Source organism: Balaenoptera borealis, assembly GCF_965194805.1.
Source record: "Balaenoptera borealis genome assembly, chromosome: 13".
In the NCBI taxonomy this organism is placed as follows: domain Eukaryota; kingdom Metazoa; phylum Chordata; class Mammalia; order Artiodactyla; family Balaenopteridae; genus Balaenoptera; species Balaenoptera borealis.
The window spans coordinates 27974578-28001912 of NC_138870.1; the positions used below are offsets into that span (position 1 = coordinate 27974578).

Sequence of the window (27335 nt, forward strand, 5' to 3'; positions counted from 1 at the left end):
TCCACCTTTAAATAGTTAGGGATGATTGGAGAGAAGTAGTATTCCTTCCTGAAAGGCAGCCTCAAATGGAGAGAGAAGTGCTACTCGAATTTTCTGCTCTAATGGACAACTCCCTATAGTGAGTGGCCACTACAATAATGTAGGCTTTAGAAGTTCCTTTTACGGTTTTTAAACTGAAAAGATAGTAATGTAGCACTTCCTGCCCACACTACTGGGTTATTTTTTTGCTATTAAGTTGTCCAAGAAAATTTGTAAATATGTGCATTTAGTGTACATGTTATTTGTAAACATTTTATCTTTTTTTATGACTTGAAGAAACTTTCCTTTTTAAAACTTATGCTTGTAGGCAAACTCACATGAAAATTGAAGAGAAAAATGGAATGTGAGGAATGACTCAATAGGAAGTATTCTTCAGTCTTTGCAGGGATGATAACATGGTCTTCATTTGATATTCATCCAAACTATAGGTAAATTAAATTGTAATTCAAGATTAAGATTTAAACTTGAACAGTTTTCCTTAGACACTGGAATATACCATTCATTCAAAAAATAAAAAGGCCTTTTCCTAGGTGCTTATAGGCTTATCCTACCACCTTTCTGATGTACCCTCTGGTAGCCATCTTTACTCTCTGTGCTATTTCTTATATATAAAATAGGAAGCTAATTTTTATTGGTCTGAAATATATTTTTAAAGGTCTTCACCCTCATTTAAATATGTTCTCAAACTTATTCCCTCCCACAGTCCCTGTTAAGCCCTGTTTAGATCAGATTCTTCTAAGGGTTTTTCCTCTGCTAATTGACCCAGGGTCTGTAGTTGGTCGGTCATATATTGAAGCAGACCAAAGGAAAGTGCCTCTGAGAAGAAAAATAATGTTAGTCATGGAAGCTGGTCATTCTACATGATGGTTATATTAAAACTTGGCCTGGAGAAAACCTCTCTTTCTCCTCTTAAAAAAACCGCTAAGCCATTGTAGCCTGGTCGTCTCCATGTCATAATATAGCAACTGTTATTTCTTATGCTCGGACCAAAAACCTTAGTCTTCCTGAATCTTTTTTCTCTTACCAGTCTGTCAATCCAATCTGTCAATCAGTCCTGCTTTGAAAGATATCAAACTGACCATGTCTTAATGCCTCCATTGCTACTACCCTGGTTCAGTTCACACTCAACTTTTCCTTGGATTATTCCGGTACCTTCCTATCCACCTTTGACCTCTTGAAGTTTGTTCTCCACCCAGCAGCCTGAGTGCTCCTTTAAAAATGGAAAACAGAAATTGTCTCTCCTCTGTTCAGAACCTTTCAGTGGATTCCCATCTCTCTCAGAGGAAAAACCTGTGTCCTCTCAGTGACGTGCAAGGCCCTGCCTGTCCTGATGCCAGCCTCTACCCTGTTAACTCTCTGACCTCAATGTGCTCCCTGCTCATTCTGATCTGTCCATGAAGTCTGAGAGGCCAAGTTGATCCCAATTATAAAGAACTGAGACAAAGTTTTGGGGGTGGGCTGGGCATGGGTAATGAAAATGCAGCCTGTGGAGGGCTCCATAATTGGTTTTGTATTATGGGGTTCTGTTGAGAGAGGAAGTAGATGGGAGACGTTTCGGAGTGGGAGACAAGAAATTTGGGGAATAGTTTGCATGGAGAAAATTGTGGCAAGATGAAGAGAAAATATTTAAGATATTTTGTTCTGGTCTAAGGGTATACTCCCTCCCTTTTTTTTCTTTCTTTTTCCCTCCTGTGTTTAAGACATTTAACCCTCTGAAACTCTCCTGTTATGAGGATGATAGGAAAAGAAAGGACGCAGAATAAAATGTAACAATCTAGAACTGTTTCCTCTTTAACGGTTTTTGTAAAACTTGATTTGAAAGGGTAGGAAAACAGTAAAAGCAGTGACTGCATGACAGATGTCATAGTATAGGTACAAAATGCATGTTTGGAGAACAGAAAAAGAGGAGCAACTGACTGTTTATTTGACTCAAGGAAATTTCCTCAAAAAGGTGACATTGGAACTAGATTAATGTGTTTAAAGATACCTTATTGAGCTAAGGGAACCAACATATGCAAAAACATACAGGCATGAAAAGAGTATAATGTGTTACAGGAACCGCGAAGATCAGAATGTAGCTAGAGCATTAGGGGTGCATGGCTGTGAGAAGATAGATATGAAGCATTTACAGGCTTATGTCTGATGGTAAAGAGTCCTGTATGGAAATTAGAGTTTTTCCTACGGATCTTGCAGTCCCATTAAAGGATTTTAAGCAAGGGAGTAATAAGATTGGTTTCATCATTCAGTGAATAAAACAAATTTTTTCTTTGTAGGAGCAGTCATGTTAGACATAACTAAACATGAGTTATGTAATGCAGTTTTAAAATTCAGAATTAGAAAAATGGTTATATTTGATAAATTGGATTATTTTTCTTCCTAATTTCCTTCCTCTGTCAGCCAAAAAATATATATAGGAAATAAACGATAAGCTAGATCAGTATTTGCTTTTTAAGTTTTGCATGACTTGAAACAATCCCCTACACTGTTAGAAGCTAAACACAAATGCTATTGTGCTCCTGGTCTAGAAGTGTGGCCAGGGGAAAAATAGGAGGCCTGCTGGTCTGATTACACAGCAACGAGTAAGGAAAGGAAATATCTATGTAAGCTGTTAAATATTAAATTTTAGTAAAATGAGAGTTATATTAATGTTCATCTTAAAAGAGTATCAAAATAAAAAGGAGAGTTGGGATAGATTAGAGATTGTCACCAAGCCCTTTTTCTAAAACCACCTAACTTGTCAGATTTTTAAAAAACTGCCAATAATCAAGGTCTGCATCTACCTGTGACCTGTGCCTAAGCAATGATACTAGAGCAGTAAAATTTCTCTAATTTATGAGGAAGTTACGTAACTTTCTCACGGTCACAAAGTAAATAATCATGTCAAAATTTTGACCTTTCAACCTCTAGTTTTCCTAATCCACCCTGTTTTCTCCTGGTTGGGGGGCGAGGGGGGGAATGCACTTCCCAGATAAACATAGCCTTCCTTCCCAGGCCTGGCTGATCCCGGCCTTGGACTACAGTGATAGGATTGGTGCATTTGAAATAGCAGTTCAGGTTGAAGGACTGGCTGACCCTAAGGAGATTTTCCTACTTGGTAGAGTTCATTTTATCCATTACTACCATGAAGCCAAATTTAGGTTTGAAAAATGAATGAACAGTGTCAATAACTGCAAAACAAAGTGGGCTGAGAAGCAGAAGTCAGCCAGTAATTTTAAGTAGGCAACATGAAGTAGGCAGAAGCTCATAGAACTTAAGTTTATAGAGAGCGTTAAGCTAGAATGTTTTGGCCACTGGGAACCAGGTTTAGAGAAATCAAGTTCAGAAAAATAAACCAGTAAAGCAGATACAAAATTAATGAAAATCGAGCTAAGTCAGGAAGGATTTGCTTATGAAAAGGGTGTATTTTTCCCTTTGTGAAGAGAAATAGTAGTCCATTCTTGGTTGCTGTGATTGACATTATGAAAAACAATTCTATTTGGTTTTAACAACATCCTTGTCAAACCTTATGAAACATTTTGGCCAGTTTGATTTTCTTCTTCTCTCTGGACCTGCAGATAAATTTACTGTGAATAAATGGAAAATAGTTTGGCAGTGGGTAAAAGGAAGAGGAAAAGCCAAGATTCTGGTTAATTTATAAACCAGACATCTTGAATAAATGAGTTGGCTATAGCTGTTAGGAGAAAAACTATCTTTTGCCCTTCAAGTTCATTTCTTACATCTGTTTTTATTTCTTTCAGAATTTATGAAGTCAATAAAATTTTTAATTTTATTGTTTTCAGAAGTCTCTTCTTTCAAAGCAAAGCTTGACCATACTCTCCATTGGCCAGAAATAATCTCTCTTTTGAATTCTCAAGGTTCCTAATTAGTAGCTTTTCATATAAACCAGGGGATGTCTATTTTTTTTTCAGTAGTAGATTGTAAAATCAGATAACCTTTATCAACCAGATGTTGAAGAGGGCCTCACGCTCAGCATATAATTATTGGCTATGACTTAAACAGGAGTCAATTGATGCCGCGAGCCTAAATCATATCTATTAAAATTTCAGAGTCTTCATGGGATCCCCATTTTATGATATAAATTTGGTGGAACTTTAGTTTAACAGCTTAAAATTATGAAATCTGGGCTTCCCTGGTGGCGCAGTGGTTGAGAGTCTGCCTGCCAATGCAGGGGACACGGGTTCGAGCCCTGGTCTGGGAAGATCCCACATGCCGCGGAGCAACTGGGCCCGTGAGCCACAACTGCTGAGCCTGCGCGTCTGGAGCCTGTGCTCCGCAACAGGAGAGGCCGCGATAGTGAGAGGCCCGCGCACCGCAATGAAGAGTGACCCCCACTTGCCGCAACTAGAGAAAGCCCTCGCACAGAAATGAAGACCCAACACAGCTAAAATAAATAAATAAATAAATTTATTAAAAAAAATTATGAAATCTATTTTATATAGCTTCCACTGAAAATACTAATTTGATCCAAGCCTGTTACCAGGATACCAGGAATGGTGGTTCTCAATCTCAACTGCACATTGGAATCACCTGGGAAGCTTTAAAACACCCTGATACCTGGGTCCCACTCCCTAGAGATAGTGATTTCATTGGCTTGGGTTTCAGCCCAGGTATTATAGTTTTCTTTTTTAAAGCTCCACAGGTGATTCATGGTTGAGCAGCACTGACCAAGAAGCATGACCTGTTGGCTTATTTGTGCATGTGCAATAGATAGCTGGGGAAGATAATTCTTGTGAAAAATGTTTGGAAGGCAAAAGAATGACTAGGATGCTAGGCATGTGGGATTTAGACCAATAGCAAACTAAAGATTATACCCTATAACACTGTTAATTTACCAAATACATCCCAGAGTCATCTGTAACCCCAGATGTGCTAGATCAATTGTGCTATGATGCTGCCAGTGAGTTTCCTGAAACCTAGAGGGTTTTCCTTGCCCAAGGTCACATTGCTAGCTGGGGACAGAACCAAGATTGATTCTGGGAAATTAAAGTGCAAATGTATTATAACATAGTGCTATAATAATAGTGTGATAACATTGTATCATTTATAATACTAATCCATGGTTTGTTGCCTTGATTATTTAGGTCAGGGTCTGCAAACCTTTTCTGTAAAGGGCCAGATGATAAATATTTTAGGCTTTGTGGGCCATATGATTTCTGCTGTAACTACTTAACTGCCAACCTAGCGAAAAACATCATACGCAGTATGTACAAGAACGAATGTGGTTGTATTCCAATAAAACTTCATTAACAAAAATAAGTGGTGGACCAGATTTGGCCTGTGAACTGTGGATTGTAGATCTCTGAGGGACTCACAGGCTGTAGTTTGCAGTTCCCTGATTGAAGGGCATTTTAATCTTCCTACTTGAAAGCAGGTTGAAGATCTTACTGATCCTATACAGTGCCTGGCACTGATTCTGTTAACTGATTCTTGCAAGGTGCTAAATATTTTTCTTCATTTCCTTCAATTTAATTGAAGTATAGTTGAAGTACAATATTATATAAGTTATAGGTGTACAATATAGTGATTCACAGTTTTTAAAGATTATACTCCATTTATAGTTATAAGATATTGGCTATATTCCCCATATTGTACAATATAGCAAGGTGCTAAATAAATGCTTATTGAATTAATGCATACATGTAATTCTTAACTTTTTTTCTTTTATCTCCAGCCTACCCTTATAACCAGTCTTCGGGTAGGAGAAAGTTGGCACATATTCCAGCTATGAAGAAGAAATGCACTTTAGTTCTTTGAGGTCTGTGGCAGGTTGTAATTGCTGGGTTTAGTAGAATTTTTGAAAGGAATAGAGACCTGATTCCCTGAGGACATTTATTATTCTAATTTCTTAGAGTAGATTCTAAGACTTTATTTAAAAACTCAAAATATTTCTTAAACTTGTTTTTGTGACAACTAAGGGGTCATTAACAATTTAAAGAATATGTTTAGTTTCTCAAAACAATTCAACTCATTTGGATTTAAGATCACTATAGTGTATGTGGTGAGTGGAGTCTTTGGCCAAGCAGAGCAAATACTGATGAGTCCTCACAGCCCCAGAAATACTGGAAATACAGCCCCAGATCATGAGCTCATTTCCAGTGCAAAATACAAACAAGCCTGACAACAGGGCCATCAGTTGTAGTGAAAAGAGCACTGACCTTGGAATCAAAAACCTGGTGTGACTCTTGGATTTACCAACCTTACTTTCTTCAACTCTAATATGCAGATATCTGTCCTACGTACCTTTTATGGATGCTGAAGGTGAAACATGGTATGACATGTGAAAGTGCCTCATGGGGTCTTTCTGACCTCTCCTTGAAGAGGTCCGGGTCAGGTCTAGCAGAAGCGACAGCCGTGTAGCCAAGAGCTAACTAGGACTAGACTAGCATGGAGTGAACCTAAGGGACTCTGCCCATTGGTTTCCGGAGGGAATGTCTAAGATTCTGTAATGGAGAGACTTATCCTAGAGCAAAGAGATCAGAAATTGGAAGAACTGAAGAGCAAGTGAGGAGGGGGTTCAAAGCTGGGAAGAGGCGAGGAAATCTGGGATGCTGTTTAGTGACTCCAGATAAGAGTCCCATTCTTATCTCACACTTCTTTTTTAATCTCGTATGATTTTTTTTAAATGTCTTGGATATTTGGAAGCTCCTGGCTGCATAGTATTTGCTGAAATACAGGCACAGAGTCATGGCAGATAGCTATACTATAACAGAGATGTAATCACTTTGTTACCTGCCGAGTGAAAGCCAAAGGATTATGAGCTAGGGTCCCAGCCCCGAAGGTACTTACAAACTATATGTAGATATGACATCTAACACCAGCCTAGTCACTTAACACCACCTCAGTTGACTCATCTTTATAATGGACATTAAAACTACCTTACTTTATCCTATCGTAGGATTCTTGAGAGGAACAAATGAAATAATGCATATAAAGTACTTCACGTACCTCATACTTGGCTCAGAATAAACAATATCGTTCGATTTTATTACTACCATTATTACTACTAGTAGTAAGAACAGTACTAGCATTTGCAAGCATATTGGTTGTATATTGTGTATGTTTTAAAGCACTATGAAATCCCAAGTTATGATGGTTAATTTTTTTGTGACGTTCAGGATAGATATTTGTGTGTGTGTGTTACTGAAGGACATCTTAGCATCAGTGCATCCCTGTCTGAAGCTATGCATTGCACTGCATTTATACAAACTCCTCTTGATGTCTCGAAAACAAATCAGTTAAGAAAAAGCTATTTTGAAAAATTGTTTTTTTCGGAGCACAGTCTGTCCTAGTACCCTGTTGTATGTGGGTTATAAGTCTTCAGGAAGAAGTCAAGCTTCTTATGAAATGAAGTGTTTTGCCTGATCTTGGGGTTTAAACCCACAGGGAGGTCACAGAACAAAGGAACAGTTGTATCTGCTTGCCACTCTCCAAATTAAAGGCCAGTGATGTCTTCTTTTTTTTTTTTAAATAAATAAATTTATTTATTTATTTTTGACTGAGTTGGGTCTTTGTTGCTGCCCGTGGGCTTTCTCTAGTTGCGGCGAGTGGGGGCCACTCTTCGTTGTGGTGCACCGACCTTTCATTGCGGTGGCCTCTCCTGTTGCGGAGCACAGGCTCTAGGCACGCAGGCTTCAGTATTTCAGTACGCGGGCTCAGTAGTTGTGAAGCGCGGGCTCCAGAGCGCAGGCTCAGTAGTTTTGGCGCACGGGCCTAGCTGCTCCGCGGCATGTGGGATCCTCCTGGACCAGGGCTTGAACCCGTGTCCCCTGCATTGGCAGGCGGACTCCCAACCCATGAGCCACCAGGGAAGCCCCAGTGATGTGCTTTTATATTCAGAGGTCTTATGATACTTGTCTCAATGAAATAAAACTGCCTGCATTATTCTACATATTACTGTTCTCTGCATTGTTAATTATTATAATACTTTACATCCTGTTTTATAACCACTTTAAGAAAAAAAAAGTCCCTTTGGAGATTTTTTTTGTGTTTACTAAGTTATATGCGTTTGTCTGCTAGGCTGTGGGATTATGCATGTGACAGGAAGAGGGAGGTGGAGAGGATGGAGAGGAAGTAGACTGGCAGGATTACAGAATGTAATTTCATCTGATTTTTTAAGCTGAGGGCTACTTCAGTTTTAGACTCCATGTGCAAGACTCAAGCATCCTGAGTCTGCCCCTAATGCTGCTTTTGTGGTCAGCACATTGTGGGATTGGGCAGCATTGAAGCTGGGGACAGCAGGGTCATGTCTAAAAAGCCAAGGCTGGGTTGGAGTTTCAGTTCATAATTTGAGAGTCACAGTCATGAGGGCAGCCAAGATGATTATCAGGAAGTCAGGAGCAGTAGAGATGGGAAAGTATGGGAAGTAGCCCAAGCAACAGTTGTTAGAACGGGAGGAGTCCCTGGGGCAACTTGTCCCAAAATATGTTCCAAGCTCCATGGGATGTTAACTTGTAATAAATGATTGGAAAGGTTTCATGGATGTATACTGGGTTCAAAGTTAAATAGGTTTTTGTTTTTGTTTTTTACTGTAGTGCTCTTCATTGGTCTCTAGTATGCCCACTGGCATCATGAGTCTACAAGATAAAACTGTCAAATTTGGCAGGTCACAAATATTTCATATAGAATCATGGTTGGTTGGTTGGTTGTGGTGGGGTGGTAGAGGGGGGAATTGAGAAATCCTGTTCACAGAACACACTTTGGGGAAAGTTGTCCTAGCACATGTGACACCTGCTGTGAAGACTGCTGTGACTTTTCACCTGGGCTCTTTAATGGACTGCTCTGAGCCCTGTGGAGTCCTGAAGGAACCCACAAACACACAGAAACCTGTCCGGGCTCTCAGTAAGTGCCTTTTCCCTCCCTCCAGGGAAACTGATATTTGTTACTGTTATTAATAAAATTAAGGAAATCAGTCCTTCTTACAGAAGGAAAGACAAGTGATTTAACCCATAATTACTGAGACGAAAAACAACAACAAAATGGGTCAGAGTCTCTTACAGCTGGCCCTGCATGGGGCAAATAGGCCTTTTCCCCCCTCCCTTAATAGTCAATGAAATGATATTTTAAAGAAAATATCAAAGGGAATATATCCAAAAACTTTAACAATGAGATTGGAAAATGAGGCAGGTGGAGCGTTAAGACTGGCCAAACCTAATGAACATCAGGGCAGACTGTTCATCGTGAACAGTCTCACAGGCTCCTAAAATATCTCACACAAAACTCAAAACTCTATTCTTCTTGCATTCTTCTTTTTTTTTTTTTTTTTTGGCTGCGTTGGGTTTTCGTTGCTGCGCGGGCTTAGTTGCTCCGAGGCATGTGGGATCTTCCCAGACCAGGGCTTGAACCTGTGTCCCCCGCATTGGCAGGTGGATTCGTAACCACTGTGCCATCAGGGAAGCCCCATCTTCTTGCATTCTTAAAGTGAAAGGCACTGTTTCCCTGTCACGTTAGTCAGGAGCCTAAGTAGTGTTATCCTTTCCTCCTCTTTGTCCCTCCCTTCTTAAGCCAGTCCCTTACTGATTCTTTCCTCAGTAAGCCTCAGATCCATTCCTGTCCTCGTCACCCTCTGCCATTGCTGATAGGGTGAATGGTGCAGTTGCTTCCTCGTTGCAGTTAGCAAGGGGTTGGGGGCAGGGGGACTGACACCTATGGAATTGTGCATATCTCTTTAGGAATTACCTGAGGGTAAGAATTATGTCTTATTTGTCCTCCTGTCCCCAGTAATTAGCAGAGTACCTGGCACTTTTAATTAGGGAGTTATCACTCAGTACATGTAAAGAGGAACAAAAAGAAAAAAAGAATAGAATAAAGTAGACACTTGATAGGTTTTCTTACTCATTTTGCAGTTGATCATTGGATAGTCTCAGGGCTTACAAAAACAGTTTGTACTTTGGAAGCATAAAGATGAGCGCTATTAAATACTGAGTTTAAGTGGTCATAAGCACTTAAATGTGCTTTTCAGAAAATGATTCATTGTTTAAAAACCAGCAATTGTGCCTCATATCAAATGAAGAAATGTCAAACGGAGGAAAAATGAAAAAAGTTATGGAATCCAGGACACATATTTACAATCATGGTAAAGGGTGAAGAATAATTATTAAATTGTTTGGGATTAAAATGGTCTGTAGTAAATTCTACTCCCCGTCAAATGTCAGGCATCAGGGCGTTCCCTGGCGGTCCAGTGGTTAGGACCCTGCGCTTTCACTGCTGAGGACTCGGGTTCAATCCCTGGTCGGGAAACTAAGAGCCCACAAGCCGCGCAGGGCGGCCAAAAAAAAAAAGTCAGTCAGACATCACACTGTCATTACTAATACTGTTACCATGTTTAATGTACCAGGCCACATATTTGTAAATAATTCATTATTGTATTAATTTGCAGAAGAGTCATTAATTGGCCGGAATTTATCCAAAATGGCCTATTGGGAATCCCTGATAGTAGCAGAGGCACTGAAGCAAATGGCAGCTGCTAAGAAAGTAGGGGGCTTCCCTGGTGGCGCAGTGGTTGAGAGTCTGCCTGCCAATGCAGGGCACACGGGTTCGAGCCCTGGTCTGGGAAGATCTCACATGCCGCGGAGCAACTGGGCCCGTGAGCCACAACTACTGAGCCTGCGCGTCTGGAGCCTGTGCTCCGCAACAAGAGAGGCCGCGACAGTGAGAGGCCCGCGCACCGCGATGAAGAGTGGCCCCCGCTTGCCACAACTAGAGAAAGCCCTCGCACAGAAACGAAGACCCAACACAGCCCAAAATAAATAAATAAATAAATAAATAAACCCAAAAGTTTTTTTAAAAAAAGAAAGTAAACCAGCATGAGCAAGTGCTGGGTGGTAGTAAATCATAATTTAGGCAGTGGTAAGGGCAAATATAAGAAGATAGGGCAGGCATAGAAGGAGGCAAAAGGTAAGGACCTTCAAAGGCTGGAGGGAGGAGAGAGTAAAGATCTGGTCCCCTGACCCACTACCCTGGCATTATACAGCATTGCGTATTATACAAGTTGTAACAGTAATAGCAAGTAGTTATATAGCAATTACCGTGTGCCAGCTACTGCTCTAGTACTTTCACTAGAATTAATTAAATCATAATCCTCACAACAACCTTATGAGAGAGGTACTGTTATGAATCCTGTGAATTCTCATTTACAGATCAGGAAATTGAAATAAGTCAATCAGCTATTAAACGGTAAAGCCAGGATTTGAACTTAGGCAAATTAGAGTTATATGACCGACATGCCCTGAAGAATGTTTATATTGCCCTAGGGATATATTTAGTATATACAATTACTAGTACAACTGGCCCAGAAACAGACAGGTGTTAGCTTCTGGGGATCAAGGAAGGCTGCCTAGGTGTGCATATGCGCAGCATCTGAACTGACTCCCCTCCCCCCACATTTATTTATTTATTTATTTATTCATTCATTCATTCATTTATTTATTTGGCTGCGTTGGGTCTTCGTTGCTGTGAGTGGGCTTTCTCTAGTTGTGGCGAACGGGGGCTACTCTTCATCGCGGTGCATGGGCTTCTTACTGCGGTGGCTCCTCTTGTTGCAGAGCACAGGCTCTAGGCACGCAGGCTTTCAGTAGTTGTGGCTCACGGGCTCTAGAGTGCAGGCTCAGTAGTTGTGGCACGTGGGCTTAGTTGCTCCACGGCATGTGGGATCCTTCTGGACCAGGGCTTGAACCCGTGTCCCCTGCATTGGCAGGTGGATTCTTAACCACTGCACCACCAGGGAAGTCCCTGAGCTGACCTTTTGATACAGATGATCATATTGGAGAAATTTAACACCAGTTAGCAGGCCCATATGCACATTAATATACTAAGAGATCTTTTATAGTATGTATGTTCATAGATTTCAAAACTTAAAACTGTTACGAACCTTAGGCTCTGGCAAAAAGTGTGACGACTTCAAAACAGCACTTACTTGATTACATGGATGGGCAGCTTCTCAGGGATATTTCTCATTGTCAGTACAGCAGTAATGCAGGTTCTTCTGATAAATCTAGGGCCCAGTTTCTTCCACTTGGTTATAAAAAAGAAGGAACCAAGAAATGGGTGTTATTATAAATTGGCATCAGTTTATCGGGTAAAGCACAGCAGGCTGTGAACCTCCTCCAACTCAGATGGTGTCAACTAGAACCGCCCTTTGCAAGCCGGCAGAAGGAGCAGCATGTAATTGATTGTGGTTTCCCTTTACTCCCACCTTCCCCTCTGGTCATGGCTGCAGGCATAGAGTAACTTTTTGTGCTTTAAATGGCAAGAACTTTTCTGTAATCTTGACCAACATTCTTAGTTAACTATAGCCAAAAGGGGAACCTCCATTGGTGTTTGGTTGGGGGTGGAAGAGCTGCCACCAGCTCCCTTCCCCACGCAGGGGTATGCAGAGGAAGTTTGGTCTCTACCTAAAATAACACCATGCCAAGGCACAGCAAAACACACTGACCAACCAGGCCCAGCACCAACCCAGAAGGCATCGGGGAATGTGCACTTTCAACACTTTCTGTGCGGGGATTCATGGCATCTAATGAATGGTCACTCTGAAGGTGGGGAGCAGGGATTCAGACCCCTAGAACCCATGGTTGAATTGTAGTGATATACACAGTCTGCTATACATACATATATTAATACATAACAGATACTATGGCTGTGGGCCTCATCTGTGAGCTCCTACTCAAAACTGGAGTTTTGACAATCTTAGTGAGATGTGTTTCAGTTCATCTAATAGATTTTACCTTTGAAAGGATCAGTCACAATAGCATTCTTTAGTTACAATAGCATTCTTTAGAAATTTTACTGTCCTTTTCACTACTTTTGAGTAGCAAAAATTTCAATAAAATTATGGAGCGTGTTTCAGGAAAATAAAATATTTCTAGTTTAAAAACAAATGATTTTTGTGTTTTTAGAGGCTGCATTTATCTTATCTCATTACATATGTTGTTGCATATACCTTAGATACAATAGTAACAGTTGCCTTTTTACATATTTTGTTTGTATCATACAGCAGTGGGACCTTTAAAAATAATGAATATCTACAGTTACCTACCTTCAAGGCTTATTTTGAGTTCATATTACTTTTGAACTTCAAAGACCTGAAGCAATCTGCTTTTCCTGACAGTATAACTCTGTACTATTCTATAATTTTAGGTAGCATCAGATGCTGAGTCTGAAACATTGGCAGCCATAGTGCATTTTACTTGATTTTTTAAAAAATTAATTAATTAATTAATTAATTATGGCTGTGTTGGGTCTTCGTTTCTGTGCGAGGGCTTTTTCTAGTTGTGGCAAGCGGGGGCCACTCTTCATTGCGGTGCGCGGGCCTCTCACTATCACGGCCTCTCTTGTTGCGGAGCACAGACTCCAGACACGCAGGCTCAGTAATTGTGGCTCACGGGCCCAGTTGCTCCGCGGCATGTGGGATCCTCCCAGACCAGGGCTCGAACCCGTGTTCCCTGCATTGGTAGGCAGATTCTCAACCACTGCGCCACCAGGGAAGCCCCATAGTGCATTTTAGTTAGTGACTCTATAAATTTAAATTCTATTATTATAATCTGTAAATAAAATTACAGCTTATAATAAATAAAAATATTTCAGTTGGTTGCTGGGATTTTTGGCTGCTACTTTTTTTTATCAAGACAAACATCTGGATAGTTCTACAATTCCAGATGTTTAGAAATCTGCTGGGTTGTGAGGAAGATTACTTGGGTAAAGTTTTTTGTTCTTTTTTTTTTTCCCCCTAGATATTTAGAATTTGTGTATAAATAACCTGGAATGTTTAAAAATTTACCTAAGAATGGAAATGTTTGAAATTTTGTATAGGTTAAGCTCTCAAACAGCTACATGTCTCCTTTATTGTTGGAATTTAGAAAACACCTCTCATGAAATAGAAAATGAGAATGTAAGCAGGTGAAGAGAAACTTTCCTGAAGTATCTAGAATTCATTTCTTCAACAATTATTTACTGAGCATCTACTTATGTGGCAGGTAGTGTTCCTGAGATGTTCCCAGGGCTTACATTCTAACCAGGGGAGACAGACAATTAAAAAAATAAATAACGTAGTCTTTTAGACGGTGATAAGGGTTATGGGGTGGTGGGGGGGGGGAACCCTGTGAGTAACAGTAATACTAGATGGAGTGGTCAGGGTAGCCCATGTTGACAAGATGCAGTTTGAGCCAAGATGTGAGGAGAAAGCAGTTATCTGGGGGAAGAGCATTCCAGCAGAAAACTAGCTAGACCAAAGGCTGTAAAGCATGCTTGGCCTGTTGGAGGAATAGCGGGGAACCAGTATGACTAGCATGGAGTGAGCAAGGGGGCAGTACTAGGCAATGAGGTCAGTGGCAAGGGGACTAAGGTCAGATCATGTAGAGCCTGTCAGCCACTGTAAAGAGGTGAGTTGTTTAACTGTGAGTGAAATGTGGAGCCATGGAAGAATTTTAAGCACAGGAGGGACATGATCTGACTTGGGTTTTAAAAGGGATCTCTGTGACCTGTTTGAAAACACAGAGGACAAGGGTAGGTGCAGGGAGACCAGGTGGAAGGTCTTGCTGTAATCCAGTCAAAGATTGTGGTAATTTAGGCCAGAAGAGTAGCTGAGCAGGTGGTAGTGGTAGACGGTAGAGTCAACAGAATTTCCTGATGGATAGGATGTAGAGTCTGAGAGAAAAGGGGAGGACTTTAGGACACTTCCAAGCTTTTTGTCCTAAGCACAGATGAGGTTGCCATTAACTGAGATGGAGAGGATGGTAAAGGCAGTTAATTTTGAGTGAGAGTTGGGAGACAAGGGAGTCAGATTTGGGTGTGAGTTAGTTCTTAGACATACTAGTAGAGATGCTGAGTAGGCAATTGAATACATTAGTATTTCTTTACTTTTTTTTTTTATTAAGCAAGGGATATGCTTTTTTAATTAAAATTTTTATGTTAAAAATGCATAATATAAAGTTTACCATCTTAACTATTTTAAGCGTACAGTTCATTGGCATTAAGTACAGTCACATTGTTGTGCTACTGTGACAATCATCCATCCACAGAACTCTTTTGATCTTGTAAAACTTAACTTTTGTAAAACAATAACTTCATTCTCCTATTCCTCCAGTCCCTGGCAACCACTATTCTACTTTCTGTCTCCAATTTTGACTACTCTATGTACCTCATTTAAATGGAATCATAAGGTATTTGTGTTTTTCAACTGGCTTATTTCACTTAGCACAATGGCCTCAAGGCCATCCATGTTATAGCATGTATCAGAATTTCCTTCCTTTTTAAGGCTGAATAATATTCCATTGTATGTATATGCCATATTTGTGTTTATCCATTCATCCGTCAACAGATACTTGGTTTGCTTCCACATCTTAGCTATTATGAATAATGATGCTGTGAACATAGGTGTACACATGTAAAGGATATACTTTTAAAAATAATTTGTAGCACATATACTTGGCGACTTTCATAGATTTTTCTCTTTTTTGTATAAGTAATTAATAAGTACATTTTCATTGTAAAAGATTTAAATGATATTGCTGTATAGACAGCAAAACATAAAAGTTCTCATTCATTCTCTCACCCTACCCCTGTCCCCTTGCCATGTTACCTTACATTCATTTCAGTACAGTTATACACGTATGTATGTATCTTATTTCTTTTTTTAAAGTGGAATCATACTGTACATATTTTTCTAGTTTTTTGTCTTTTATTTAATAATATCTTGGAGATCTTCCCAGTCTTATTTTTGTTTTTCTGTTTTTCACAGCTGCATATGTTGCACTGACTGTCCATATGCATATACTTTTATACACACAAGATTGTTTCTGTAGATTAGATTCCTAGAATTAGATTTTCTAAGTCCAAGGAAATTTCTTAAACTGTCCATCATATTTTCTTCTTAAGATCCTTTGTGGTTTGCTTATTATTTGGCAGGGTGGGGTGGACGTGGGTATGGATTTTATTACTGAGTTCTTGAAGTTTGGGCAACTGAAGTCGTTTTCTGAAATAAATTTCCTTGCTCAGGATTTGTTCCTCATTGACAAATGAGTTTTATAACTTTAATTGCTTTTTTTAAAAGTGCAATTGATCTCTTAATCTAGGCATTTTAAATAGCACATGGGAGATATGACCCATATCCAGAATCTGTGGGACAGATGGGGAGTCTTTGAAGGGATGATAGGAGAAGACTGTTGAAAAATGTCTTATAAATAGAATATTTTCCAGTGGAGAAACTTGTCAGACACCACCTTACTCAGTGACCAAGGTTAACACCACATGATAATCATGTTGATATCATGCAGTGATGTAATGCAGTGAGATGGGTACATCACCTCTGTGATGTTCTTCCCCCAAACCTGTAAAGCCAATCTAATCATGAGAAAACATCAGAGAAACCCAGTTTGAGGGACATTCTACAAAATACCTACCAGGGCTCTTCAAAACTGCCAAGGTCATGAAAGATGAGCAAAGACTGAGTAACTCTCACGGATTGGAGAGCTAAATGCAACATGATATCTTGGTTTGGATCCTGTGACAGAAAAAGAATGTTAGTGAAAAAAATGGTGAAATCTGAATGAAATCTGTGGCCTAGTATTGTACCAATATCAAATTTTTAGTTTTGATAACATACTGTAGTTACATAAGATGCTAACCTAAGAGCCTGGGTACAACTCTTCTGTAAATCTAAGATTATTTCAAAATATTGGTTGTTTTTCTTTTTTTTTTCTTTTTTAAGTATCTCTTTCCTTCTGGACAATATACACCTAGCAAGATTGTTTCCCTTAGAAAACTACTCTGTGCTCTTAAATCAAGAGATCCTCTTGTCCTGAGGGGTGGAGTCCATGGAGATCTTCTGGGCTAGAGACTTGGTGCAGCTGGGAGAGATGTTATGGTTGGGTGAGGCACTATAGACATGGCCATAAAGATGTGATCTGAGGTCATGGATACCATGACAAGAGATCAGGCCTGAAGAATCAAGAAGTGAACGGACTTCGCTTTGGAGTAAATCCAACCTTAATTTGTGAAAGAGCCATTCAAGAATAAGTTGGCAAAACGTAACAACCCAACACAAAATTTTGCAAATAGGAGACAAAATTACCCTAACCAGTCAGAGAGATTATCTGCCACTCACAAGTACTATGCAAAAGACACATAAATGAAAGTTAAGCCATAGTGGGAACCTCTCCAGTTGGAACAGGGAGGTTTATGCAGTCAAAGATGAGGCTGGATTAACTGAGAATATCTGAGGATACCCTGCAGTTACATCTGTCTAGACAGTTCTTACAGGATATATGACCCAGCAAGCATAAGACAGAGGAATGCAAAATGGTTAGGACCAGTACCTAAATAGATTACCAATCCTCAAGAAGAGACAGTAAATAGGACCCCTCTCCCTATGCTAACATAATGTAACTGGTTGTATCTGTGCCCAGAGATACCTGTTTAATCACTCATACTGGTTCTTGGTAAATTGGAATCTGAAAGCCTCTATAATATAAAATTTCTTGAATAGGTAGACCATCTGGTTACAATTTTGGTTTCAAGTCCCTGTTATGCAACTGGTACCCAAATAAGGACTGTCTACAAATGTGAATAGGCTGAGTCAGTCATAAACAAGCAAAAAGAAGTATTCCTCTGTGTTGCTAATATCCAGGATGTTAGAAGATGATTTAATGAAATGGTGCTGCCTAATTTTAGTCAAACTTCCTTTACCATTATGTGTTTGACCTAGACCATGGTCAGCAAACTTTTCCTGTAAAGGACCAGGTAGTAAATAATAGTAAAGATTTTGGGCTTTGCGTGGTCTCTGTTGCGTATTTGTCTTTGCTTTTTTCTTTTTTAACAACCTTTTAAGAATATGTTTTCTGTGTCTTTCACCATATTTTCATACCTTGTGATAATGGCTGAAGTTTGGAGATGGGTTTTAAATAATGATCTGAAATGAAGTTTCTGGCTGTGGATTTATTATCACTGGCAAAAGATTTGTAATCATGACTTTAATGGATTCAAAAGAAAATAGATGTGTACTTGATCTCCTACTGCAGGCATTTTATCACATTCATCTGAGATGTTCTCTAATAAATATGATCTTGTAAACCCATCAGATCCTGCAAGCTTGCTATCCAGAAATTAAGTGCCTAGTTTTCAATTAAAAATTATTATTTGTTCAAGACATGTTTTGTTTCTAAATAGGTTAATTATTAAAGTAGTTTCATCTTTTAATATGTAACAGTGGTGATCTATTTTTTAAAGATTCAATTTAATTCGTTTTCTCATTTACCCCTTAGCTGCCCCCTTTTATAGTTTTGTTGCTATAAATCATCTCTAAGGCTGCATTCTTGCTTTCACAGTGTCTCATTTTACTGTCAAGTTACAGTTTCTGCCTCTGATTTGTAGTTGGGCTGTGGCTTTTCACTGTGTCTGCCCCAAGGCCATCCTTCACTAGACCCCAGCAGGTGGCCTTTCAGATACTAAGCCATTCTTGGGATCATTGTGGAACAAACATCCTAATGCCCCTAAAAGGCTAAGTGGTTGGATGGTACACTGTGGATTTTAGGAATATGCTTTGCCTACTTCATGTGGTTTTTCTAAGAAGGTAGATAGGATCACACATTTAAAGACTGAGCTTTTATTTCTTCTGTTTATAATTTTTAATATGCTGTTAAATAAATGTTCCTTAAATCTTGCATTCAAGGCCTTTATTTGGCTAAACAATGCTTTATTTAATTGGCAGCCCATTTTAGCAGAAGGGTGTCTGATGAAACTCATTTAATGTGTTTTAGCATTGGGTCTCTAATAACTTCTCAGACAATACTTGGAACTATTAATATCTTCTAAAATTTGTTTTACCTAGATATATTTTAAGGGGAGCACAGAAAATAAAGCGGTGTTGTAGTTTTTAATCAATATTACCCAATAATCAATTGAAGTAAAAGGGAATTTTTTTACTCAATAAAAAGTTGATTGGGTTTTATTAGCTTTTCTTGTTTTGAATAATTATTAAGACCTTTTATCTCTAATAGTTCTCATTTTAAATATTTGGATTCTGTAAAAATGAAACTGTTTCTTAGTCAAATGGTAGTTTCTTAAATGGCATACTTTTATTTAACGATAGTGAATTTCCTGGTAGAAATTTTATTTTCTCATAAACAGGGTCTAATCTGTTGTTAATATCACCATGTCAACTAGAAGAAAGGAAAATTCAGCATGCGTATAAAGAGAAAACACTGGCTTATGATTTCTTTAAAAGTCTCTGAAATTCAGTATTTAACTTCTTATATCAGAAATTGAACAAAGAATTGATCTGTTCTCCATCTATGCCTCATGATGTATTTCAGTGTTTTAAAGCACTGCAGTGTTTCAAAGATTTTTGAGTTGTAACTAAATATGAATATTATCTACATACTCTCATCATTCTTTTTTTTTTTTTTTTTTTGAAAACGGGTATTAATAATACGTTGATTTGGAGTCTGAGTAAGCTAGTGAGAGAGGGGCATGGTGTGTGTGTGTGTGTGTGTGATTTCTTCATTTTTAATCAAGCCATTCTTCTAGAGTCTTTAGGTCAGCTGTCATGTTCGTGCTTTCCTGCTTTGTTCTTTTGAACCACTCAATGACTGGTGACTGACTGGATGCTGGAAAGGAACGCTTTTAACAGATTAGTGCTGGGGCCCTCTGGTCCTCTCCTTCACCTGCATCATAGCAGCTGCATTCTGCCCTTTCCATGGCCCTGCAAGGAAAGGGGCGGGGAGGGGGGCGGTGGTGGGGAGAGAGAGAGAGAGAGAGAGAGAGTGTGTGTGTGTGTAGTAGTCAGCAGTCTCTGTCAGCATGTATTATAAGGTTTCTCAAGCACATGGAATGAGATCTTTCTCAGGAAAACTCTTTGTCAAGGCCAGCACACGTGGGAAAAGTATTTCAATGCATACTCTTGTAACTGTGACTGTTTTTTTTTATGGGGTCAGAAGAAATTAAGTCCTGAGACGTAGCTATGCTCCACCTCTGCATTTACCTGTCCTTTCTTTTTGAACTCTCCCAGGCAGCAGTACCTGTCCAAAGATCACTATAGTTTCACCTTGCTTGAAAAGCAGCACAACCACACTGATTGATCAGAATGTATCTGATGAAGAGGCTCAGGGAATAAATGGGAAAACTCCAGCAAAACACTCAGCTGCAAGTCCAAAGCCACAAGGTATGCTGATCACGTTTTTTTGATCAGGTTGCATGCTTTCTTCATTGATGAAGACAACACAGAAGAATGATGATCACTAAGAAAGAGTTTTAAGCTCTAAATGGGAGGAACTGGGTGCATTTATTTTTTCAGGAGAAAAGTCAGTCTGTGAACCTACTCAGGCAGGGTTTCTACTCCTAAAACACCTTATATATTTCTCTATTATGGTTCTTTTCATGTTGCATAAATTGTTTACATGTCCCCTTAATGGAAATGTGATCTCTTCATGCATTATGCTTGACATAGTACAAGAGCCTAACTTACTGTTTGCATAATAAATATGTAACAAATTAACGTGTGTGTCGGAAAGTCGTCGTGACTTGCTAGACGTCAGAGGGTCTGTGAAACAGATTGTTCTAAAACAGTGCTTTAATATACTTAGCAAGAATGTGATTTTGCAATATTAAGGAACTGGGGCTTTTCAGGCTTCCTAGTAAAGTCATCCACAGAAAAAGAGTCCGTCTATTTAAAAATTATAATGGTGGAAATCTCTGAATGCTTTGTTCAGTGACCACTTTCTTTTACAAATAAATTTCTAGTAAACTGTGTATTAACTTTAAGAAGCACAGAATTATAATTTTGATGATTGAGAGCAAGGCCTTTTGAAGTGTAACAAACACAAAACTATGCTACACTGTGGCTTAATGTGTAGTTTCTTTCTAATATGTTTTCATTTATATCAAATGCTGAACATTCAGCCAAGAAACAATACTAGGCATTTTCAGAATCACTATACTTTGGAAAAATCAATTTCTATTTGGATTATTTTGTATTTACTTTGGTCTCTTTCTTGTTCTTATGTTTTAAGAATTTCTGAAAGAGATCTTTAATGGGGGTAAAATGGAGTCTTCCAGGTTATGGGATATTTTTCTTTTTGTTCTCACTGATAGCTCTATTGGTAGTTGTATGAGATATGGCTATCAAACAAGGTCAGATAATTGGAGATTCAAATGACTAGCTCATTCATGAGTTTATAACCTTAATCTTTGGCCATATTCCTTATAACATTGTGAATATGAAAATAGAAAATTTTCTGATCATGATTTAAGCCATTTTATTTGCACAATACAAAATTCCATCTTGCTCATTAGACCTAAGCTGACCTCAAATAAGGTTAAAAAATATGTAAGAAATAAATACAATTCAATTTTATGTAATTGCCCAGATCAAAAGCATGAATTTCATTATTTATAAAGACTGTTTTGGAAAGATGCATTGCATTACTTCATTGTTTTTTTAGTTCATTGAGGTAAATTCTAGCAATGTCCTTCCTGAGCTGCCGTATGCCAAATAATCCTATTCTTTAGGGGAGAAAACACTGACCTTGCTTTTTGCTGTTTGCAGTTATATTAAAGTCAATGTATTGCTATTTAAATATATATAATTACTTCCTATCTTGAATATGGGTTTATATATATAATTTTACATAACGACAGAGTATTTCCTGATAGTAAATAAACTACATAGAGTACTTTATACTTCTTTTTCAAAATATTCTCACTCATTGTTTGGCCCTTCCCTGGCCCCCCTAGCTAAAATTTTAACCCCACCATCACCCCTTAAGTCTCATATTTGATCATCCCTGCTTTGGTTTTTCTCATTCATTACAGATTGGTCTACTATATATTTAACTCATCCATGTTGGTTATTTTTTCTGCCTTTTACACTACTACATCCCCTGTGCCTAGCACACAGCATCGCAGGCCTTCAGTAATACTTACTGAATGAATCCTGCTCCATCATCATGTCTCTTTTAGTTTCGGCTGTTCTTTGTTTAAAACTTAGACTGTGTGCCATAAAGAGAGCAGCGTCCTGAAATGAGGCTACATCTTGGTATTGTCAGATCAGCTGCCAAATAGATTGAGCACCACTTATTGACTTGCTGACAGATAGTATTTCCCACCCTCTAGTAGAGAGAAGCTACTTTTAATTTCTCCAGATCCTTAGGAACATTTGGGTGACTGAGGCTGAGAAATGAAGGGGATGCTAACGGAGACTTCCTGCTCAGAGTGAGGGATTATGACACTGACACCTTTCTGCCCACTTCCTTGCAACTCCCTTATAAGTTATGCATGACGAGGCTGTTGAGGCTTCAAGATCCATTATGGAATTTTCATTCATTTGAAGACTGTTGTTCTAGATCAGTAGTTCTCAGCTGGAGATAATTTTGCAGGCCTGTTGCACTCCTCTTGACCCCATGAGTATTATTTGGAGGCTTTTTTGCTTGCGACGACATTTGGGAGTTGCTACTGGCATTTAGTGGGTAGAGGCTAGGGATGCTGCTCAACATCCTACAATGCACAGGCCAGCCTTTTCCACCGTCCTGACAAAGAATTATCTGACCCGAAATGTCAGTAGTTTGAGAAGCTCTGATCTAGATCCTAAAAATAGCTCATAATTGTATCTTCTTTATGTGTTTGTTTCTCATGTGGAGTGCTAATATTTGGTGATGTTTAAAAGGAGAGAACTGACTACTTATATTAGTGGGGATTATGTAGTAATGTGTCTGGAACAACATCAAGTTTATGTTTTTGTGTTTATTAATTACTGATAAGTAAATAAATCCTGAGGATTTAGATAGTGACGATAGTCAATAATACTGTATTGTATATTTGAAAGTTGCTAAGAGATCTTAAAAGTTCTCATCACAAGAAAAAAAAAACGTGTAACTGTGTGTTGACAGATGTTAACTAGACTTACTGTCATATATGCCAATATCAAATCATTACGCTGTACACCTGAAATTAATATAACGTTATATGTCAGTTATATCTCAAATTTAAAAAATTACTAACAAGTAGATATTTTTGAAGAATTATATTTTTCAAAAGGATAAAAGACCTAAATTTTAGATTAGATAAGCTTTCATTTGAATCTAAGCCTGTAGCTTTTGAAATGGATTCCTTCTATAGTTAGGGCTTGTTTTGCCTCAGAAAATACCCTAAGGCCTTGGGAAACAATGGTTTATTCACTTTTTACCAATCCTACCAGTCAAACAAATTACTGAGCAACTCCAATATGTCTTTCTTGTTCACCACTTTTAATATTGGCCTATTTTCTGCCATGCTAGACATGACTCAAAAGAACTTCTTAGCAATTAAAGATAGTTGTACTTTTTCTCTTAGGAGCTAGACATAACTAGCTCCATAGTTAACATTCTCCATAGTTAATTATTTTGATAAAGCCCACATAGTGTCACTTCTCAATCATTAAGCCTTAATGTTTAAAAAATTTTCATCAACTTTGAAAGCCGCATTATTGTTCAAATAATTTAAGTAAATATACTCAATTTACACAACTGAGTAATTCATTTCATCTGCTTCTAAGGTAAAGCATTCTATGTGTAATGTTTCATTCTTAAAGTATAATATGTTACAAATGGTAGTCCCCAAACTTAAACTGGTGTAAAGAAAAAAAGTGTTACTGCCATTCCAATTCTACAGGAATCAAGCTAATAACCCACCAACTGCGCACCCTGAGGGGAATTTAGGATGGAGAAAAACAGGAAGCATTCTTTGCTTGGATATACCATCCCCTAGATAGTTAAGACACCTATCTAAGGAAAAATTTCAATGACCCCAGATTCTTGAATCTTCCCTACATAGAAAAGCACTAAAATCATTAACTTGAGATGTCTGTCTATTCTTTGTGATTAGCAGTAATCATTCTGTGCTTCATTACATGTTTTTCCCAGCAAAAGAAAGTTCATATATATCTTGGCTCTTCCCTTACCTCTTTGGAGCAGTTCTTCAGGGCTGAGAGGCTGTCTCCCTGGCTTGAGTCCTTAGTAAGGTCCCTGAATAAAACTTAACTCATAACTTTTCCTTATGCATTTTTCTTTCAGTAGACAGTGGCAATTAGTTTCTTTTTCATTCTCAATAATTATTTTGCATACTTGGAAATTTTTGAATAATTAAATTTTTTGGTTTTATTTACTATCCGTAAAATTGGCTATAGTAGAGCCCATTTTACTTATAGTCAATTAGATACCTCAAACTTAGCATGTCCTTGACTAGACTACTGATCTCTCCAAAAATTGCTTTACCTATTGTGTCAGTTGATGACAGTTCCATCCTGCCAGTTGGGCAGGCCAAATGTCTGAGTCATTCTTGATTCTTCTTTCTTTCTCTCAAACCTCACGTTTAATCTCTCAGGAAAACTACTTTTTTTTTCCCAGGTAAACTAATTTTAAAATATATCTGGAATCTAACTATTTCTCACTACCTCATTTTAAACACCATTATATAGTAATCTCATAATGAAACCAAGCAGGACCCTGTGGGGCTCCTGGGCACTGAAGCCTTTCTGTCCCCCATTTCTTGACTCCATCCTTCATGACCTTCTCTGCGTTCCAAAGGACAGATTCGAACTGTTGCTAATCCGGGAAGGGAAGGGATCCAAAGACAAGGGAGAGGCAGCCAAGAAACAATAGTGCAGCCTTGGGGAAAAGTCCTGGTTCCACCTCAAGGGATACACAGAACTATGTCTTTAAGCTTTTTAAGATGTCAGCATTCTTCATACCAGAGAATTCCAACTGAGGCTGAATTAAAGGAACCAGAGTAACTCATCAAGATTACCTGAGACCAGATTAGAGGAGTGCAAGCCCTGCACACACCCTAATCTTATCAGCAACCCCACCCTTGACCCATTGCTATAAAACTCCTCCTCAAATCCTCCTAGGTTGGGACACAGCTTTTTGGGGCAGGTGCCCTCTGTTCCCCTTTTGCCTGGCAAAGCAATAAAGCTATTCTTTTCTACTTCACCCAAAACTCTGTCTCCGAGATTCAGTACGGCACCAGTGCACAGAAGCCGAGCTTTCAGCATCACTAACTCTTCTCCCTGTTCCTACCCTGCTCCCACCCTACTTCCCTACATTCTCTACCTAGCAGCCAGTGTGGTGCTGTTGGAATTTAAGCTATATCATATCATCCCTCAGCTCAGCGCTCTACAGGAATTTAAATCCTTACAGCACTCCACAGGTTCTGCCTTCTCAGGCCCTCCCTCTGACCTCAATACCTGCTCTGCCTGTTCCTTTGGCTCCAGTCACGTTGGCCTCCACTGGTCTGTAGCTTTCACCTACCTGGTAGAATGCTCTTCCCCAAATAATTCCCTCAACTTCTTTAAGTCTTGTTCAAATCTGAATTTCTGAAAGAGACCCACTCTGAACACCCTACTTAATACTGCAGTATGCCCTTTTCCCCCACTCCCTACACTCCAGATCCCCTGGGTTGTTCTTTTAGCCCCTCCCCTTTCCTCTTAGCATTTACTACCTTCTGATACATGGTTTACTTATTATGTTTTTTGTTTCTTATCTTTCCCTTTGTTCATTGATATGATCAAGTGCATAGAACTTAATAGGTATTCAATAAATATTAGTTGGGATCAAAAAAAAAGTTAAAAAAAATTAAAAACCGTGTATAGATATGTAAGAATTTCTCTATGATATATATTTTGGATATATATATATATATATATATATATATGTGTGTGTGTGTGTATAAGTTTGTATATATAGAGAGAGAGGGAGAGAAGGGAGGGAGGGAGAGATCTTAGCAGTTGTATTAATTTATAATCCCTCTCAAAATGTATTAGTTCACATTGCTTCACACCTCAGTGACATTTGGTATTGTCAGATTTTGAAATTTTGGTTAATCTGATGGGGCTGAAGTGGTATTGTGGATTTAATTTGCATTTCTCTGATTATTGGTTAGATTGAACACTTTTTCCTGTTTACATCCTTTGGGCTGCAGGGGGAAGAAGTAGTAAGTAGAGTTTCAGACATAATGAACCAGAGGTGCTGATAGGACACCTAGGAGATGTCCAGAGAGCATTTGGAAATGTTGACCTCCATGGTGTAAAAGAAAAATCAAAAATGATGAGAGCAAGAGAGAAGAATCATTTTCACTTGTCAGTTATGTCTTTTCATCAGAGTATGCATTGTTTTCCTCTAAGACAGTGTTTCTGACACTTTAGCCATTCATGACCCTCTTGGGATTTTTGTCATATACCATGTAGCATTTGTGCTCTTTTATTTAAAATGTATCATAAACCAGAGAATATACACATTTGGATTGTCTCTCTTGCTGAAATAGAGACCTCCTCTGTGCCTCTAAATTAACCGTGTACCCAGTGCTCTGCTTTATCAACATCTTGAAACTGTCTCCCCATTAGAATATGAGCTCCTTGATGACACATTAGTTTCTTCATGTAATCCACAAATTTGCCAAGCTCTGTGCAGGTAGTTACTGTGAATATAGTTATGATCAAAACAAACATATTCCTTACCCTCACAGGACTCTAGACTTGTGGAAGAGAAAGCTTTATATCTATAATGTATTTAATATTTTATTGCTGATCTATTATTTAATACTGCTTATTACTACTTAATAATTATATAATAATTATAAGCACTTTAGAGAAAAAGTACACAGTGCTATGATGCAGTTTAAAAGAGGCATAATTGAGATGGGAAAAGTCGGTGGAGTCATCTCTGAGAAACTGACTGGCTGATACATATCATTTTCTTTGCATCTTTCAAGTATCAAAGAAAGAATGTTCACTGAGTAAACTCTAGATGGAAGAGTTATTTTATAACAATCTTTACACACAGAATGATAAAGAACACATTCACTTCTTTGAATATTCTAGTTAGGAATATCGAAATTATTCCTAATATTAAAACTATTTGGGGGGGTGGAATATTGTCCTGGTTTACTATTTTGGTATATATTTGTTCTACACAGGAAATTTTTCCTTAAAATGAACAAATGTCACACTTGTGTAAGCCCCTTCCTTTCCAATGGATACTATACTAACCATCCCACCCCCACCCCCAAGTACATCTTGGAAAATAGTATCATTTTCATAAAAAGAAGCATTTCATTTTTTCACTGGAATTTTCTTCTTGTTTGTGTTGACAGGGAAAGAGGTAAATTGTTATACCTGTAGCTCATTGTGTTTATATATATATATACACACACACGTGTATATATGTATGTGTGTGTGTATATGTTTTTTTCTCCCTTCTCTGTAAGAATTGATAACTGGCACAAAAATGATGAAATCTGGGCCAGTGAGCATCAGGCAACTGTCAGCTAGCTAAGTTCAT

The 27335-nt window shown here is 38.5% G+C and overlaps 1 protein-coding gene across 15 annotated transcripts in view; it reads left to right on the top strand.

The window, feature by feature from the left end:
* The window catches only part of FGD4 (FYVE, RhoGEF and PH domain containing 4), a 220626-nt gene that overhangs the window by 119701 nt on the left and 73590 nt on the right, over positions 1-27335 (top strand). For 14 of the 15 annotated variants that reach the window (XR_014233663.1, XM_082352066.1, XM_082352070.1 and 11 more), the window contains exon 2: positions 20036-20188. The exons of the other annotated variant lie outside the window; for it this stretch is intronic. Coding sequence is in view for 10 of the 14 variants with exons in the window: in XM_082352066.1 (XP_082208192.1) it covers positions 20036-20188 (153 nt within the window). In the remaining 4 variants the exon portion in view is untranslated. The remainder of the gene's footprint in view (positions 1-20035; positions 20189-27335) is intronic. 15 annotated transcript variants of the gene reach the window in all.